The following is a 17,871-nucleotide window of genomic DNA, read 5'->3' as shown; positions in this document are numbered from 1 at the left end:
TTTTACCCTCGGTAGCACTGAAAGTTTTAAGAAGACCCTCTATGTTTTAACTGAGTAATAATGATAAAAGAAACCTGTGTTAAGTGGAAATTACACTGAGCCCTGCTAATGGGGGAGGGAAAAAAGGAGTGAAGCGTTGAGCACATGCTGTGCTTCATTAAATAGTGAGAGGCCAACTTGACATCCTCTTACTAAAAAAAAAATTGTTCATTAGTTTATTCTGGAGGAAGAGTAACAGGGTCTGTAATCTCTGTGTCAGTGGGGAAGGTGCTAGTTGCATATTTCCTTGTCATGCAGGTTTGCTTTCCTACAACCATCATTCCATAGGCTCTTGTCAAATTATGGGCAACTGGGTTAAATGTTTGCTAGTCTTGTGAGTAAATCCTGTATATATATATATATATTATTGATATGCATGGTAGTAAATATGTTTTGGGTTTTTTTAAATGGCAGTGGGCTTTAAATTATTTTCTTTCAGATGGACACCCATGAGTAACAGACTTGAAGCTGCAATGTATGTGTCTGGGTACAATTTTTCTAATGAAAAACAGGTGACTTCTAAACTCATCTAAACCAGCTTTAAGCGTGCTCATCCTTCTTATATATGCTAAAAGAGTTAATTAAATTCCATCAGAGGAAAAATTTATTTAAAATAATTATAGATTTTGTTTTGCTAAGTGAAAATAAGTTAAACTATAGGAACAGAACAACGAGCTTCTGAGGCTGGGTAACCAGTTGACTATTCGATTAATGACTTTACTTTCCTGCAAAATGCAGGCAATGGTGGAACTTTCTCTGAGTTGGAGTAACAGACTATGTAGATTTCCACATCTACATTTCTGTATTGCGAGACATCCAACTTACATGACTGATGCAATCTCTCATATACCCACCACCTTTGTGAAAGGCTACATTTAGAAGGCAGAGCCATTGTATCTATAGCAAAACTACTAGATTTGTTTTTAACACCTTCCATTTTTATTTAATTGCTTACATTAAAAATACCCAAACAAAACCCTTAAAATACATTTTTTAACTCAGAGCTCTTTCATTGTAAAAAGAATTAAAAGGTCCAGATACTGTACTTGGAAAAAAATCAATATCATATTTTTCCCATGAGTAACTCCCATTGAAATTAATTGGAAAATCACATGTGGGTTGAAAGTTATCATCTAGTCCTTTCCTAGTCTGAATTTACACGGTACTTACAATACTGCATTATATATAGTTTTTGCTTTGGCACCTACATTTGTGATGGCTCTGCAGAGAGGGGCCATGTTTGAATGCCAGGCTCTGAAGCATATAATGCTGTCCAAGAGGCAATAAGTGCTTTTCCTTCTTGGTACCTCTTCTCACATAGCCATTGTGTTTGGTCTCTGCAGCTGAATACCTGGAAGCTGTGTCAATGCTACTAAAATAAATGGGGCTGCACTCTGCCACTGTGACCAGCTTGCACAGAATATCCCACCCTCTATGCTAAATTTCCTGTCCTCAAAAACTAATAAGTTTTTTCCAACTTACCTATTGACTCTGTGTTACCTAATCACTGTGAATGCTGCGAGCGCTGTTTATTAACCAGTGCAGTTACAGCCATAATGTTCTGGCCCAAGGGGGAGCAGTCACACTGCAAAACCCTGACTTTTCCTGTTCTCAGCAGTACACCACCCCTCCAGAGGTATCTGTAGGAACCTGGTAGCTTTTCTTGCTAGCTCTCTTGCTGCAGTAAACATTTTTTTTTTCCAGAAAATCATGGGAGATCTTAGCTGTACTTCTAGGATGTGTAGAGAATTGTGCAAAGGGTGGGAGAATTTATGCTATGTCCTCACAGCAAAGGACACATTATAAATGCCTGTATCAAAGCTAGATTAGTGGCCGAAGTTTAAAATATTATTGAGCTTAAGGTCAAGAGCGTTTCATGTTTAGATTCACTAAAGGTTCACAACAATGCCTGAACAAACCTCTGGGTAATCCAGGAGTGAAAACATCTGCATCAGAGATCCTGTACTTTGCAGTAGGATTAAGAAGTACTGTGGTTTCACCTCTCCAGGACAAGGCGTACGTCCACTTACTCAGGCATCACTGTAGGTTTCATGTATGGCTATCTAAACGGAAGACTAGTGAATCCCAAAGTACATTGTACTTTGGTATTGTGAGTGTGCGCAGTTGTCAGTTTGTGGACGCAGTAATTTGTGCACTGCTGTTGCAGCCACCTCTCCCCCAGCAGGACCTCTTCCAAGGCATAAAAGGCCGATGTTTCTTGCTGAAGTGACTACCTCTGCCACCCAGCATTTTATCACTCATCCCTAAACCACTATAGTTTTAGTGTGCGCTGTTTCTTTCCTTACTTCCCTTTCCTGTAATGAAATCACCCGTCAGTGTTCAACTATGTAAGATTAAATCTGTCTCTGAGCCAAATGCCATTTTACCCACTCCCTTAAGGTAACAGCTAGAAAAATAGAGTTCCTATGATACTACCGAAAGCATTTGTTACCTTTGACAAGAACTCTGAAAGTAAAGGGAAATGCACTGTGACTTCGTTACTTCATCCAATTTTCTGGATCTAACACCAGACCTCAAGGTTTCCCTCAGAGAAAGGATGTAATACTGAATCCTAGTGCTTCACTTGGGTTGCTCAAATCTTCAACTATATTTCCTAGGCAGAAAAATCCTGAGGATCTTGCCTGTCTCCTGCCTATCTACCCTAGTAAAATGCTGTGACCCATCCAGTTGCCAAAGAAAATCAATCTGCTGGAACTTTGTTGGGCAACCTCATCAAGCTTCAATATTTGAAAATTATATCTGAACAACATGTTCAAAATAAAAAAATTATGGGAGTTTTTGATTTTGTAGGCTGTTATGTTTCGTTTCTCTATCTAACTCCAACTAAAATAGTGATAAAATGCCAAAATAAGTATTTTTAATACTGTGTCTCTTTAATCTAGGACCTCTTGGATTTACATGGGTAAAACATTACTGCACTTATGATAAAGGAACAAAAACATTTACAATGAGTATAGCTGAAACAAAATCTGGTGGAAAAGTGGTGAGTTGCACATACATGGATGCATACATGAACTGTATATTCTATCTTTTATATTAAGCCTTCAGGAACTGTTAAAAAAAAAAAGTGACCAAAGCATGAGGCTGTTCTCATGCATGAAGCAATTAATGTCTTATATAACAGAGATAAATTAAATATTTAAATAAAAATATTTCTTTTGAAACGTATATTAACCATATATTTAATACATTCTCTAATGTGGTGGTTCCAAATGCATAGGAAGTCAATCACATTTGCACAGAATCATAGAATGGATGGGATTTGGAAAGGAGCTCTAGAGATCACCTAATTTAACCTCAGTGCAGGGCTGGCCCAGGCAGGTTAGTGAGGCCTGTGTCCAGTCAGGTTTTAGATATTTCCAAGGATTGAGACCCCGCTGCCTCTGTGAGCAAGCTGTTTCAGCATTTGACCACCGTAAAAAAGCTTTAAGTTCAGATGGAATTACCTGTATTTCAGTTTGTGGCCATTGCTTCTTGCCCTTTCACTGAACAACACTGAGAAGAATCTGACTCAGTCATTTTTAGTCCTTCCCGTCAGATATTCACAGATAAATCACTGATATGATCCCCCTTCTCCAAGCTGAACAGTCCCAGCTCTAGCAGCCTCTCCTCATGTGATACATGCTCCAAGTCCTTATTCACCGTGGTGGCCCTTTGCTGGACTTGCTCCTGTCTCTCTTGTACTGAGGAGCACAGCACTGGACACAGCACTCCAGATGTGTCTCACCAGTGCTGAGCAGATGGTAAGGATCCCTGCCTGGTGGCAGTGCTCTGCCTGATGCAGCACAGGAGGCTGTTGGCTGCCTTTGCTGCAAGGGCACATTGCTGGCTCACGGTCAGCTTGTTTCCCACCAGGACCTGCAGGTCCTTTTCTGCCAAGCTGTCTTCCGTCCTGTCAGCCACAGCCTGTTCCTGGTGCCTGGAGTTATTCCTATTCATGATAAACAGTGCTGGCCCCCCTATTGACCCCATGGGCATACGACTAGCAACTGGCTGCAGCTGGACTTCTGCTGTGAGCTCAGCAGTTCAGCCAGTTTTCAATCCACCTCACCATCTACTTACCTAGCCTGTACTTCACCAGTTTGTCTATGAGGATATAGTAGGAAACGTCCTACTGTAATAGGATGTAGTGTCAAAAGCCTGGCTGAAGTTGAGATAAGCAATATTTGTTGTTCTTCCATCATCCACTGAGCCATCCATCATATTGTAGAGGGCTATCAGGTTGGTCCTGCGCGATTTCCCCTTTGTTAAATCAATGCTGACTACTTCCAGTGACCTTTCTGTCCTTTGGAAATGCTTTTCAGGATTACACACTCCATCACCTTCTCTGGGATCAAGGTGATACAGACTGGCCTGTAGTTCCCCAAATCCTTCTTGCTCTTCTTTAAGACAGGAATGACATTTGCTTTCTCCCATTCCTCAGAAACTCCCCTGATGGTGTCAGCCTTTCCAACATTATAGAGAGCGGCCTCACAATGATGGTGGCCTGAACTAGGAGTTAGTCAACTTTATTCTTCAGAAATCTTTCTATCTACATGTGTGAGTTGACAAAAGTGTATGATATTCATTCTAGCATATAACATATAAACATGTTATATATGTAGAGTTTTGAATTTAGGGAGTTTTCTGAAATGTAATAATTAAATAACAAATATGTGATAGAAAGCTATTTAACTATAGTCTTTATATACAAGGGAATTATTGTACATGTTCCAAAATAATTTTAATGCCTATCTTAAGGCATGCTGTTTGGACTGTTCATACACTTAAATTTAAGATGTGAAGCCAAGGTATATCAGTATACTGCCTATGCTAATTTTGTTCTGTTTTGTTTTATAGAATGGCCTTGTCACAAGCCCACCAGAAATATTCAAGCTAAAATCTTGCATCAGGAGAAAGACAGATTCAATTGACAAACGTTTCTGTTTCGATATTGAAGTATTTGAGAGGTTTGATTTTTTTCATTGTGTTAACAAATTGAGAAGAATTAAAAATAGAAGTACTTGCAACCAATATCTAATAATTACTCCTGTAATAAGAACACCTGTTTCTCAATATGTTTGTATCCAGACAAACCAGGCGTTCAAGACTTAGTACTTATTCGTTCAAACCTGTTTTTCTAACAGAATTCGCTACATTACATATGTAGTGTCCTAACTACATTATGCTTGCATGCAGGCACAAGATGGATTCTTACAAAACCTGTAGCACAACTGACTACCCTTTTTTAGGAATAGATCATAAATATTTTTATAAATATTTATTAACAAACATATTCTGTACTAATATCTATTACTATGAGAAATGTGTGATAGCACATCATTTTTCTTTTTTGAAAATTACTTCTACAATTTTTTTTCACTTATTCCTGGATATTACAATTATATAAGATACATGAAAACAGCTTTTCTCTGTTTGCGGTATACGTACAAAGTACTTGTAACAGTATTTTTTTCAAGCTTGGGAATAAAGATAAATATTGAATTCTTTTTTTCCCTTAAAATATGATAAATAGACTGATTTTTGTAGTCGTTCTCTTAAGAAATATTTTACGACTGTTACTGTCATTTAAAATTCCATTCAGAACTGCTGGTTTTACATGCTAATTTTGAGGCTACTTTGGTACTTTCAGATAGAATACATTATTTTTTTGAAAGAGATTTCTGAGTGAGTTCAGGTTTGACAAATAGAAATTTTATATGAATAAATGTTGAGACTAATTGGTCTCTTGAAATCTCCTAAGCTTGAATTGGCAGGCTGTGTTTGAAATTAGTAGTTGTTTCTTTCTAAGTAGAATTGCCTTTGTTAGACACATCCGTGGCAGTACCATTGTAACGTATTCACAAGTGAGTGTTGTCCCTTCTCTCTCCCTTACTTGACTACAATGTCCACAGTTAAACAAAAGTGCACAGAACAATTAGTTCCATCTGCAGTTCAAGTTCTCATCATAAGAGATAGTTATAGGCACTTTTTACAAATTATTTATTCCTTTTGGCCATTTTGGTTGATGACAAATGTGTATGGCCTATAAGTTAAAGGCATTCTGGAAACTTGAACAGAAGATTAAAAGGGGAGTAGAACACAAAGTTACTTGGTCATTATTGTAAGGATATAACTTTCACAGGCTGGTAGAAAGTTCACTTTTCCAATTGATTTGGTATTTGGCAGGGAAGTAGTGAATTTTTGTACAAATCAGCAGAGGAGATAATAGACAACAAAATACCTAGAAATATTTGGTGGGAGTTCATATACAAGGGGAACCTTAATCTCTTCTGAATGTCATGTTGGTAAAACTTGGGTTTCCCCTGAGAAAGAGAAGATGCAATGGCCGTTACTGATGTCAGTAATGACTAAGAATGTGAACAAGTTCATATAAATATAAACACAATACTGGAATACTGAGGATTCAAAAAGACTATGATAATGATTACGTTTGAACTAATTTTAAATTCAAGACTTAATATTGTTTACTTGGAGTATAATGTTGGACATAACCTGCAAAATACAGAAAATTGTTAAAAGTAATTTATATTAGTAGAAGATAAGTTTCCTTAGCAATGTGAGGATATGACTTTTCATCATGAAAGAGGTCTTTTTAAAATTGTGCAGCTACACCAGTCTTCAAAATTTTGCTGCAAAATTTTATGGGTAACATCGCCAGACACCTTATCCCACAGAGCTAATTCTCTCCTTGTATTATTATATGCAACATTGTATAGAACATTATATGAAATATTATTTTATTAAAGTATTGGAAAACTCTGCCGACCAATGTGCACATCTCATTTCTTGAAAGAACCGTGTTAACTGAAAGAAACCCTTGTGAACAGCTAATGGAGAGCACACAGTGTGAGCCCTTCTAATTGACATAATTAATTTAAATTTCACGCTTTCATTCAGCTCAGACTTTTTGTAAAAACTGTTCTTATTTGCACTGGAGCTTTATAAAAAGGTAACATCAAAAAGTGTGTTTCACCTTGAATGTAATTTTAATTTCTGAGAAATTACTATTTCAGTAACCAGAAAGGAAGTTAGTTCAAAATGTATTTGATTTGTTTTAGGGTTTGGTTTGGGGTTTTTTGAGGAAACAAATATTTGGTGATTATAGTGTTAAAGACATGAGTGTTAAAACATGCTATACAATGACTGCAAACTTGGCCAACAGATTAAATCAGAAACCCAGGGCTAAAAGCAGGTATCTCTCAGCTTGAACCAAAAATGACACTCAGAAATCTCTGTTCTTTCTGTATGTGCTGACCCAATGACTATAAATGCAATTTCCAACTGAAATATTAAGCAGTGGTCACACCAGAAAGAAGAAAAAAAAAAATCAGTTTCTATTTCTAAAATGTTTTTGAGAGAAAAATTCCTAGGTGAGAATGTGTTGGTAGTAATCACGATGGAACATTAAAACAGAAATAAACTTAGGCTTTAAGAAAATAGAAAAACAGTTACACATCTTAATCTGGATTAACTGTATCTTTTTACACTTGTTGTAGCAGATAGCAAATTAAATACTCGGCATTTTTATGTATAAGGGCAGGGCTTGCTCATCCTTGTATGACTCGGTGTATTTGTGTGAACATACATTTTGATATTCTATATTGTCCAGGTGCTTTCTTGCATGCTTTTTAAATACAAGGTGCCAAGGTAGGTCTTTCTGAGGAGGTGGGAAAAGTTGGAGTTTTTTTGGTTATTTATTTTTATGGTGGAAGGTGTATACCTAGTAAAAACTATAGCATTCATTATTTGTGAACCTACCATAGAAAAGTCACAGTTTTGGACACTCTGCTGAAAGTGTTGAGCAGAGATACATTCCACTGGTGTGGTCGCAGGACTTCTTAAATGGACTGTCTCTTGGGCATTCTACACTGGCAAATCAGTGAGTTAATTTCAAAACATTTCTTAAAAAACTCATTTGCCTAGAGACTAATTCTTTGTATTTACACATATGTTCATATCATCATTCCAGGAATAAAGATCAAAATTGGTTCCTTCATCCCTTCATTGATTCCTGTGATTCTGCTTCTAGGCAATGTCAAAGCTTCATCAACAGAGAGGATATGCCACTTTTTTAACTTCTGTCATAGTGCTTAGAGGACAGCCAGCAGAAAGAACTGTTTTTTGAACCCTCTCAAATAAAAAATACCTGCGCCATGACAGTGCTCAGCTCAATTGATGTTACATCTCTGTACTTGAGATACTATCTCAAAGCACTTTTTTTAGGCAGCCATATCAGGGTACGTTTCTTTTGACTGACTTTGAAAATTTATTTTGGGATATGATGACTTTTAGATTAAAAGTACCTACTTCTTTTCATTTGCTATGAAAGGCACGTAGATAACCAGCTCGGGCATAGACATATTTAGTCAAATTGAGCTGATGTATCTTGCCCTGAAGTTTTCCCACCCTAGGCATCTAAAATTACATGTTGCAGTAACGAACTTTTAAAAAAACAGACCTGTTTTTAAATCGAGCTCAAAGTCATTGTGTTATGTCAGAAATCGTCAGCTTTCTTTAACTTCTCTCTGCCTTCTATGTATTCACTTCATGTCAGTATACATTGGGATCCTGACTTTGGATACTGTTTGAGAAAACAAAATTAGTAACTTCAGTATATGTGTTTTTCACAGACCTGGAATAATCACACTGCAAGCTTTTTCAGAATCCAACCGAAAACTTTGGCTCGAAGCTATGGATGGAAAGGAACCAGTAAGGATATTTTTTTCATTTTTCTTTTCTTTTTACAGTTTTGTGGCACATGTATTAAAGAAAGAAGCTAATACGGGTATCATACTCTGTTACAGTACAGGCAAATACAGTTCTGTTCTTTGTGAGACACTTGCAGATACACAGTCAAGATAGGTACAAGGTGGAAAAGCAGAACTATTAGTGAATTTAAGCCTTTATTTATATATTAGTATTTTATGCTAGGATATTTCATGTTTAAGTAATACGGTAGCATATTGTCTAATAGGATTCATGGTTCAGATAACATTTGTGAATGTTATCTTCTGCACTGGTGAAGACAAACCATCTTTTGGGCAGCATCATGGACTAAACAATCAGCACTGTCTTGAAAAGCACTGCAGAGAGGATAAGAAAGCTAGTAAGAAACAGGCTTGTCTGAGATTTCTTCCCGCTGTTAATCTGCTCTTAAAATAGCCACTGAATGAAGGTGATACCAGACCTGTGTCCATGGGGGGGAAAAAAGGTTGATCAGTTGTATGAGATAGATTAGTGTTTTTACAAGCTTCTTGCTTGACTGAAACAGTACAGAAATTAAATCAGTAGTTGTACTGCAGTTTAACCCATTTGGAGTCTGCAAATCTGACTTCCAACACATTTTAGGTGCCTCTAAATTTAATGCTGTTAAATCCCTAGTCAATCTAAAATCTCAAGGCCAGCCTGAATAGGTTTCTGGGACGCATCCCGCTGGCCCTCTGCCTTCTCCCCAGAGGTGATCAGCTGTGTAAAACTGCAAACACAGCCAAAACATTGGATCATTGCCCTCTCCACCTGCTCAGATCCTAGCAGAGAGCTGTTAACCTGGGTGAGTGTAGTGGGGGTAAATGTCAGGAGAAGGGGGAAGGCAAGGCTGGCTTCTCCCTAGCAGCAAGCTAATACACAGCATATCGCAGCTAGCTTTAGAACTACCAAAAAACCTGGCAATAAAGAATTTAATGCACAAGCATTGACCTCCTGTTGCCATTTTTTTTTCACAGATCTACACGCTGCCAGCCATTATTAGCAAGAAGGAAGAAAGTAAGCTCTTTATTTATGTAGATTTACCAAATATTGCTAGTTTTCTGTATTGTCCTGGTTTCTGGATATGTGTGTGTGAGAGAATATTTTACATTTTCTTTCTATTGCTGTGAAATAACTGTTGGATTACATGATTGAGATACACGAAAGCACATCCTAAGCTATGTAAACTGTGAGAAAGCCTTCAACTTTTGTATTACTATTAAACATAAATTGGAAGAAAAATTTATTGGCTTCAAAGCTACAATATATTTAACAAATCTGAAAAAAGTTTCTATCAGTATTCTGTATACCTAAATGTAAATGCATGCCAGTATGTTGAAATAATATCCTTGTATGGAATCGTAGAATCATTTAGGTTGGAAAAGACCCTCAAGATCTTAAGTGTCCAACTATAAACCTAACACTGCCAAGTCCACCACTAAACCATGTCCCTAAGTGCCACATCTGCATGTGTTTTAAATACCTCCAGGGATGGTGACTCCACCACTTCCCTGAGCAGCCTCTTCCAATCTCTGACAACCCTTGCAGTGAAGTAATATTTCCTAACGTCCAATCTAAACCTCTCCTGACACAACTTGAGGCCATTTCCTCTCATCCTATCACTTGTTCATCAGGAGAAGAGACCAACCCCCGCCTCGCTACAACCTCCTTTCAGATAGTTGTAGAGAGCGATAAGGTCTCCCCTCAGCCTCCTCCAGGCTAAACAACCCCAGTTCCCTCAACCGCTCCTCATAAGACTTGTTCTCTAGACCCTTCACCAGCTTCGTTGCCCTTTTGGACACGCTCCAGCACCTCAATGTCCTTCTTGTAGGGAGGGGCCCAAACCTGAACACAGTACTCGAGGTGTGGCCTCTCCAGTGCCGAGTACAGGGGCACGATCACTGCCCTACTCCTGTTGGATTTTGAGTACTAAGCATATAAGAATACTGTTAAGAATAAGTATCATAATCTCGTGGATAGATGTGTATGAGTCCTTCTTGACTAACATGTGAATGGAATGTAGCTAAACAGAGAGATTTTGTGTGTTGATAAATTAGAAAATAATTACCCTTTTTTCTTCTTTTTATAGTGTTCTTAAATGAAGCAGGTTTCAATTTTGTGAGGAAATGTATTCATGCTGTAGAAACAAGAGGTGTGTATTAGATTAAGTATTTTTTCTCAAGTATTACTTTATTTAATTCTACATGTTTTACAGCTGTGTTTTGGAGTATGTCCATCATTTGGTTTGTACTTTTCACATTTAATCTGTGTGCTTTACACTTAAAATTTTTGCCACAAGTTCCAACAACAGCTCTTAACATATCATTGAAGTATGTTTTTAAAATATATTCTCTAATTTCATATTGTTTTGACATCTTAATACACAGTTTCACACATCTTTAGTCTTTAACCTGTGTGCACCAAATTGTGCTTTCGCATGGTAAAACTATAGGGAGCCTCAGGTCCCAGCTTTGGTTTCTGGCATGAAACCTAAAGACTAAAAAGTGGCATGAATACTCTCTGCTGGAACATATTTTTGCAGAGCATATGTCCTATCATTTTATTCACTCATTTTGCAGATGGTTTGTCCATTTTTTTAAATTTTAGAAACTTATTTTCAGTAGTGGGAATGTACAAAAAGAAAATAATAATCACTGTACTGATGAGGTGATGTCTTGCAACTCACAGCAAGTTTTTAATTATTTCCTTTCAAATGAAGAGGTATGGCTGTATCGGCCTCCATAAAAAGAGGTAACCTTTTCCTGTCCATGCACTGAACTGTAACTGTGCACTCTCTTCTAATCCAAAAGCTGTGTGGTCTCTCTGTGCAACATTGAGCTCAGCATGAATTCTGTTTCTCAGGTAACAATGTTATGTAGCTTTTTAGTCACTGCTGACTCAGAGCTTGCATTTTTTTCCTGGGGGGGAAAAAAGTTTCGAAACAAAACACCTAAGTTATCTAAATGAGGTCAGACTTTGGAATGTTGTTTCAAAGAAGTGGGCAATTTTTAAATTGTAAGACCTGAAGTGGGGAGAAGGGAAAACTTTTAAATCACTAATGGAATACTGAAATACTGTGTTATGAATGTCACACATTAAACATTTTTTGTTATTAGTATCTGTGCTATTAAAAAAAAACAACCAACAATTGAAACTTATGGGTAAATTGGGACTTGACTGTCTCTATTTTGCATGGGGATCCATGCATAACATAAAAATTCTAAACTGCAGTGTTGCAACAGTATACGTTATATGTTTTTATTTTGGTTACAATCTTTATTTCTCCTGTAAATGTCAATCAGATCTTAATTGGAAGGGATGATGGTCTAATCAAATATAGGTGCATAGTAATTCCACTGAAGTCTAGGTAAGACAAACTTCTTGACACGTAATCTCAATATATAAATATTTTATCTAGCAAAAATAGCTTTTCCCAGCCATCTCCTTGTTGTTTGTTAATATGGGTCATTTCTCTACAAAAAGGATCTGTAATGTAAAATTATGATTTGTGTATAATATGGTGCGGATTCAGTGGAATGCATTTCTAATGTCCCAGAAGGAATTCAATAGGGTGAAGCACTACTCAAGAAAGTAATTGTACAATTTTCCATAAATACATTTAGAAGTTTTGAAAAAATACACCAAGAATGCATGAACATATATTGAAATAACCATATTTTCACATTAAATTCATTGTGCTTGTTTTCCTAATGTAGGTATTACAATCCTGGGTCTGTACAGAATAGGAGGTGTAAATTCCAAGGTGCAAAAGCTGATGAATACCATATTTTGTAAGTATCTGAAGTGAACCTTTGTCAGCGTGCAGTATGTCTGCTGTGGTCCCTTTTGTCTTAACTGCTGTGCTCAGAAGAGTGTGTCATAATATTTACAAATTTTTATGTGCACTCACTGCCACTAAATTGAGTTTGCAGTCCTAAAATGAGCGATCCTTCTAACTAGTTTCTCGCATGCATTAGTATTCAATTTCTGCATGCAATCATTGATATACGTGAGCAAATTACTGATAAATAAATTTCTTCTTTTAGCTTTAAAGTTCTATTTGTTGGTATCTATTTGACATATTTCAGAAGTGTTCCAAAGCTTAGTTCTGTAACACAGCATAACTCATTTTAATGACATTTGTTCTAGTCTTTCACTTTTCTTGCAAATTTGGCTCTCTAATGCCTGTGTTTGAACATCTAAGCCAAATACATTAGTAATTCTCTTGACTGGGGCTTACTTTAGACTTTGATACAGTGCATATAGTTCATGTTTATAGTCACTAAATGTGAGTGCTGTAGTCATTTTTATTAATACTCTGGCATAATCTGGCTAAGAAGTAATCATGAGCTAAATGACTAATCTGTTAGCTTCTGTTCTGTTGCTTTTCTAGTTAGTGTTTTAGTTAAACTATAGCACAATAATAATTCAAATTTCTCCCAGCTCCTAAATCTCCTCCTGATATGGATATTGATATGGAACTTTGGGACAATAAAACAATAACAAGCGGACTAAAAAACTACCTCAGGTAAGTATGATGCTACACAAATCTCAGTATGCCTTTTCTGGCCCATTAATCTTGTGCTTATTCATATCATATTACATTTCTTGTATCCATTAGCATGGTAATAATTGAGTATACTATTATCTTGCCTAATATCCCTGTGATTGTGTGTAATAATAAATCTAAAATTTGTCATACACTTGCTGCCTTATTAAGATAGTCATGCCTTATATACATACAGCCCTAAATTTGGCAGAATTTAATTAATTGCATGTTTTTGTTTAAAATCTTTTACGTTAACCACAAAGCATGCTGTGCTCAGTCTTCCTTTTCTGAATTCCTTAAGCTGTGTACCATGAGGTTTCATGGCATCATTGTTGGCGCAGAATAAAAATCTCTGCAAAAGCATAGTTCTTTAGCATAGCGTATTTTTTGCTGTTGTTGTCTTCCCACAGTACCATTTCTCCTAAAATTTTTGCTATTAAGAGACAGAATTTTCAAGAACTGTGGTACTTAGAAGATCGCTCTTTTTTGGGTCTCAATATGTAACAGTCAAGAGAAACATAATAAAAAGCATCAAATCTAGATGATGGGTGGTTTATGCCTCCTGAAAATATAGATTTCCTAAACCGGTCACCTTACAAAGGGCAGCATCAGAAATCCCTATTTCTGAAATCTCTGAAAAATATGCATCAGATTTACAGTGCAGTGCAATGCTCATGTAAACTTCATTGAAAAGACTTGCTTTGGTTGAAGATATTTATAATACATCTTCAGAAGCACAAATCATTGTAGATACTGTATTTGTGAAGTTAGAACGTGAGCTAGCAGTAGCTGTGTGTTCGTGTCTGTAAGGCAATTCACAGTCTGCTTTTCAGATGACTCTTCTAGGATCTCTCAGATCAGAATTTCAGTCCCAAATTTCATCGTGTTTTTGCCTTTCTTGGGCAAAAGATTGCTTCTGCAGCCAACTGTCCCATGTTCTGCAGCTGTATTTATTCCTGTTCTACAGTACGGAAACCAGAAAACAGTGAGTCTCTGTCCTGAAATGAGTGCCAGTACTATTTCCCTTATTAACTTACATGGTGACACCAGATTCAACTCAAAGAGACTTCCAGACTTTGTATGTGATTGAACTGTGTACTACTTGCAATCAGTCATCACTGAATTGAGTTTCCTACAACGTACCAGTATACATGATGCAGGTGTTGAGGGCTACTATAAAACTTAAAAAGTCTCTGAGTAATGTGGGTTTTTTGTATTTTCTTTTTAATATTTTTTACACCCAGGTGTCTTTCAGAACCACTGATGACTTTCAAGCTGCACAAAGATTTCATTGTTGCTGTTAGTAAGTAAAGCAATAAATACACTTCCATGAAAGTAGTATTGTTTCTAACTCTTAATCTCCTCAGTTACTATCCTTATTTTTCTCCTTGGTCTATTATTCAGTGATCCAGCCATGGATCTGAGTTCTTCCATGTCACTGTATGTGACAGCACAGTGCGACATGAAAGCCCTCAAAACAGAGAGGTCACACTAGGTGAAGCTGTTCAGTGGTTTGTTCTGATCTTTTTAGAGGTTCTGTGTGACTGCCTTCTGCATGAAATTTTGAATCTTGATTTATATGTTTGTTTGTTTTTTACAGGCTGATAATTCATTTAGAGCATTCATCCCTCTCATCCAGGGACCTTTATTTTCCCAGCTTGCCTTGAAAAATTGGAGGGAATGATAATTATCTCCTTTTCACAAATAGAGTGATTAGATATAGAGATAGTAAGATTGTTTTTCTAACAACTCCAGTTTAGAATTTGAAGTTATTTCCCCATTTCCTCTTGCCTAGGTAAAAGACATTCAAGAATTTTAGTTATTTTAAATATCAAGGGATAAAATCTTGGATTTCACTGAAAATTGCCACAAATTTCATTGGTTCCCATATCAGTGGTAACTGCTTTTGGCAAGTTACTTGAAATACAGATTTCAGAATGTTGTAACAAATATAATCAAATGGTCCGCATCATTTTAAAGGCTAATTGTGTTTGGCTGCTTGTAATGCATGCGTGTATTAGCGTACAGGCATTGGTGCCATTTGTAGTCACATTTTAGTACATGTTCTATTTTATCAACAATATTTTTTTTCTGTTTAATAGAGTCAGATGATCAGAACTACAGAGTTGAGGCAGTGCATGCACTTGTGCATAAGTTGCCAGAGAAGAACAGAGAGATGCTGGACATCCTTATCAAGCACTTGGTCAAGTAATTCTTTTTTATTTTTCTCTTTGATATTGTTCTAAGATGTGATTATTTTCACTTTAAATTTGTCAGTTTTGCTTAATCTAGTATCTATGTTGAAACAATGCCACTTGAAATTACATTTAATTTCTGAAATGATGTTCTCAACGTAGCTGAAGAATACTCACTGTAGAAACAAAATTTTAAAATTACACCATAAAGAGTCACCAAGTTGACCAACTACATTTATAAAATAAACCCACTCAATGTTTTAATTCAGATTCTTACTTATTACAGGAATTGGCACTAATTAACTTTAAGAAACATCTAAAACTATGCTAAGGTTGACAGAAAATGCTGGTTTGAATCTGACTCGAGGTCCCACACTGTTTCAGAAGTGGACGGTAGACTAATTGGACAATACTTGGCTTTCATGTTTTATCTAATTTTTCTCTCTAACAGCTCTGAAGTGTAGCATCATTTGAAAACACTACTTTGAAGTATTATTATTTATATTTTTTTTTATATCTATAAATGTCCAAACTCACTTTTGGATCTCCTTCATCAGCTCTGAGTATTAATTAAGTGTCAGATGGAGAAGATTTTGTATTTCTTCAAACTAATGACTTTTTGTCTTCACTGAATCACACTTAGCACATGCTGTGAGACAAAAAAAACCAAGTTTTTATTCTCTTATGTCTTTCTCTATCACTAGCTGTGATTACATACCATTATTATAGTATAATTCATCCTGTTTCTGCATCAAACATTCATTTAAGTTTTACTAAATCTTTGGTTGGTTTTCACTGGTATTTGCTGAATACTTTTTAATATGTGCTATTCTTTCTGATTTAGGATGCTGTATACTTTTTAGTACATTTATCAATGATCTGGGTATGCAAATTCCAAAACAGCAGTTGTTCAGATAAGGCCCACATGACTGAGATATGTAGAAGACATAAGAGAGGAGACCATACTGTTTTCATTCCGTTCATTATGTCCCAGATATTTTGCTTTTTTGATCACAGCTTGAGCCACATCCTGCAGTAAGCTATCTAAAGCGGAGCCTAATTCAGTTTTGCTTCCTCTTATAGATGGAAAATTTCTTTGATAGGAAATTATTTAGCCCTAATAAATTATAATATAAATTATTTTTAGCCCTTTATGTCATTAGCCCCTGGAGAACTAACATGATAGGGAGCTGCTGTGAATGCTTCCATTGCAAAAACTTATTAGGCAGACCTTGCAGCTCATGAGACCTGGGGTAACCCAGAGAACCAGGTGAAAGCAAGCATCCTAGAGTTTCCTTACTCTCAGAGTGGTTTGGTTAGCTAAAAAATATAGTATATACTGCTTTCTAACCTGCTAAGAAGTGAAAACATTTAATGAGGGATTAATGATTTTGTAAAAGCTGCTTGTCGGGAAGCCCCAAAATTAGAAATATATATACATAGGAAATGACTAATATCTAGGCAGAATTAGTTATAGGCAAGCATTTCTTTCTTGACCTCTTTTCCTGGCTTCTTTACTCTCAATATGACCTCAGATACATTTCCAAAGAAAAGCATGCCTGCAGTATTCCCTTCTTTAATTGTTCTCTTAAACTCTTGCCTATCACACCTTTGATGAAATCCCCATTTCTGATAAATTTAATCTTATGGTTTTATACTGAAAACTTTCAGTTCTTTTCTTTCCAATCTTCAATTCACCCCTTCTAATTTTTCATATAATTTGCCAGGTGTTGTTTATGCTAGCAATTCTAATGAGACTGCAGTCAACATTAGTCTCTTGAGTGTATTTGTTATCTTCCTTCCTCACCTTTTTCCTACCATGTTGAGATTTTCCAAGGAACAAATGGCAGATAAAGTACCTAATTTTATGTAAATGGGAAAATATGAAAAAAGCCCCCTACCGCTTGTTGCTTCATTCTTTTGTTTAAAATCCAATTTCAAAATGTGCATCCTTTCCCTCAATTTCTTTTAGCTGTTCAGTTCCTTTATGTGTGCTTTTTGTGTCTAGGTAAAAATACTATACCTTTAACCATGGGATATGAAATAAGGATAATAATATTTTTTCTTGGTTTAGGTCTTAAGGTCTTTATGTCTCTGCCTACCTTGATTTTTATGTCTACTGTGTAAAAATAAATATGATCTAGATGTTGTGGGATGTAGATCATACTAAAAACAAACAAACAAACAAAACCAGTAAATCCTGAAAAGCGCCCTGCAGAGAGGTGTTACTGTATGAGTAGCAGCTCAGCAGCTAGGCAAACACGGAAAGCTTGATGTTATTTTCGGACAGGTCACTTTTTTTTTTTAAACCCTCCTAGT

General features: G+C 36.3%; 1 protein-coding gene across 2 annotated transcripts in view; it reads left to right on the top strand.

Moving 5' to 3' along the window:
* ARHGAP42 (Rho GTPase activating protein 42) overlaps positions 1-17,871 on the top strand; it is a 172,286-nt gene that overhangs the window by 131,555 nt on the left and 22,860 nt on the right. For both annotated transcript variants that reach the window (XR_010371219.1, XM_064441323.1), the window contains exons 9-17: positions 2,943-3,043; positions 4,900-5,009; positions 8,694-8,772; positions 9,786-9,825; positions 10,898-10,960; positions 12,525-12,599; positions 13,252-13,336; positions 14,602-14,660; positions 15,460-15,565. Coding sequence is in view for 1 of the 2 variants with exons in the window: in XM_064441323.1 (XP_064297393.1) it covers positions 2,943-3,043; positions 4,900-5,009; positions 8,694-8,772; positions 9,786-9,825; positions 10,898-10,960; positions 12,525-12,599; positions 13,252-13,336; positions 14,602-14,660; positions 15,460-15,565 (718 nt within the window). In the remaining variant the exon portion in view is untranslated. The remainder of the gene's footprint in view (positions 1-2,942; positions 3,044-4,899; positions 5,010-8,693; positions 8,773-9,785; positions 9,826-10,897; positions 10,961-12,524; positions 12,600-13,251; positions 13,337-14,601; positions 14,661-15,459; positions 15,566-17,871) is intronic.

Source organism: Phalacrocorax carbo, chromosome 1, assembly GCF_963921805.1.
Source record: "Phalacrocorax carbo chromosome 1, bPhaCar2.1, whole genome shotgun sequence".
NCBI classification, from domain to species: domain Eukaryota; kingdom Metazoa; phylum Chordata; class Aves; order Suliformes; family Phalacrocoracidae; genus Phalacrocorax; species Phalacrocorax carbo.
The sequence above is the reverse complement of the archived record's forward strand: the minus strand, read 5'-3'. Positions and strand labels throughout refer to the sequence as shown.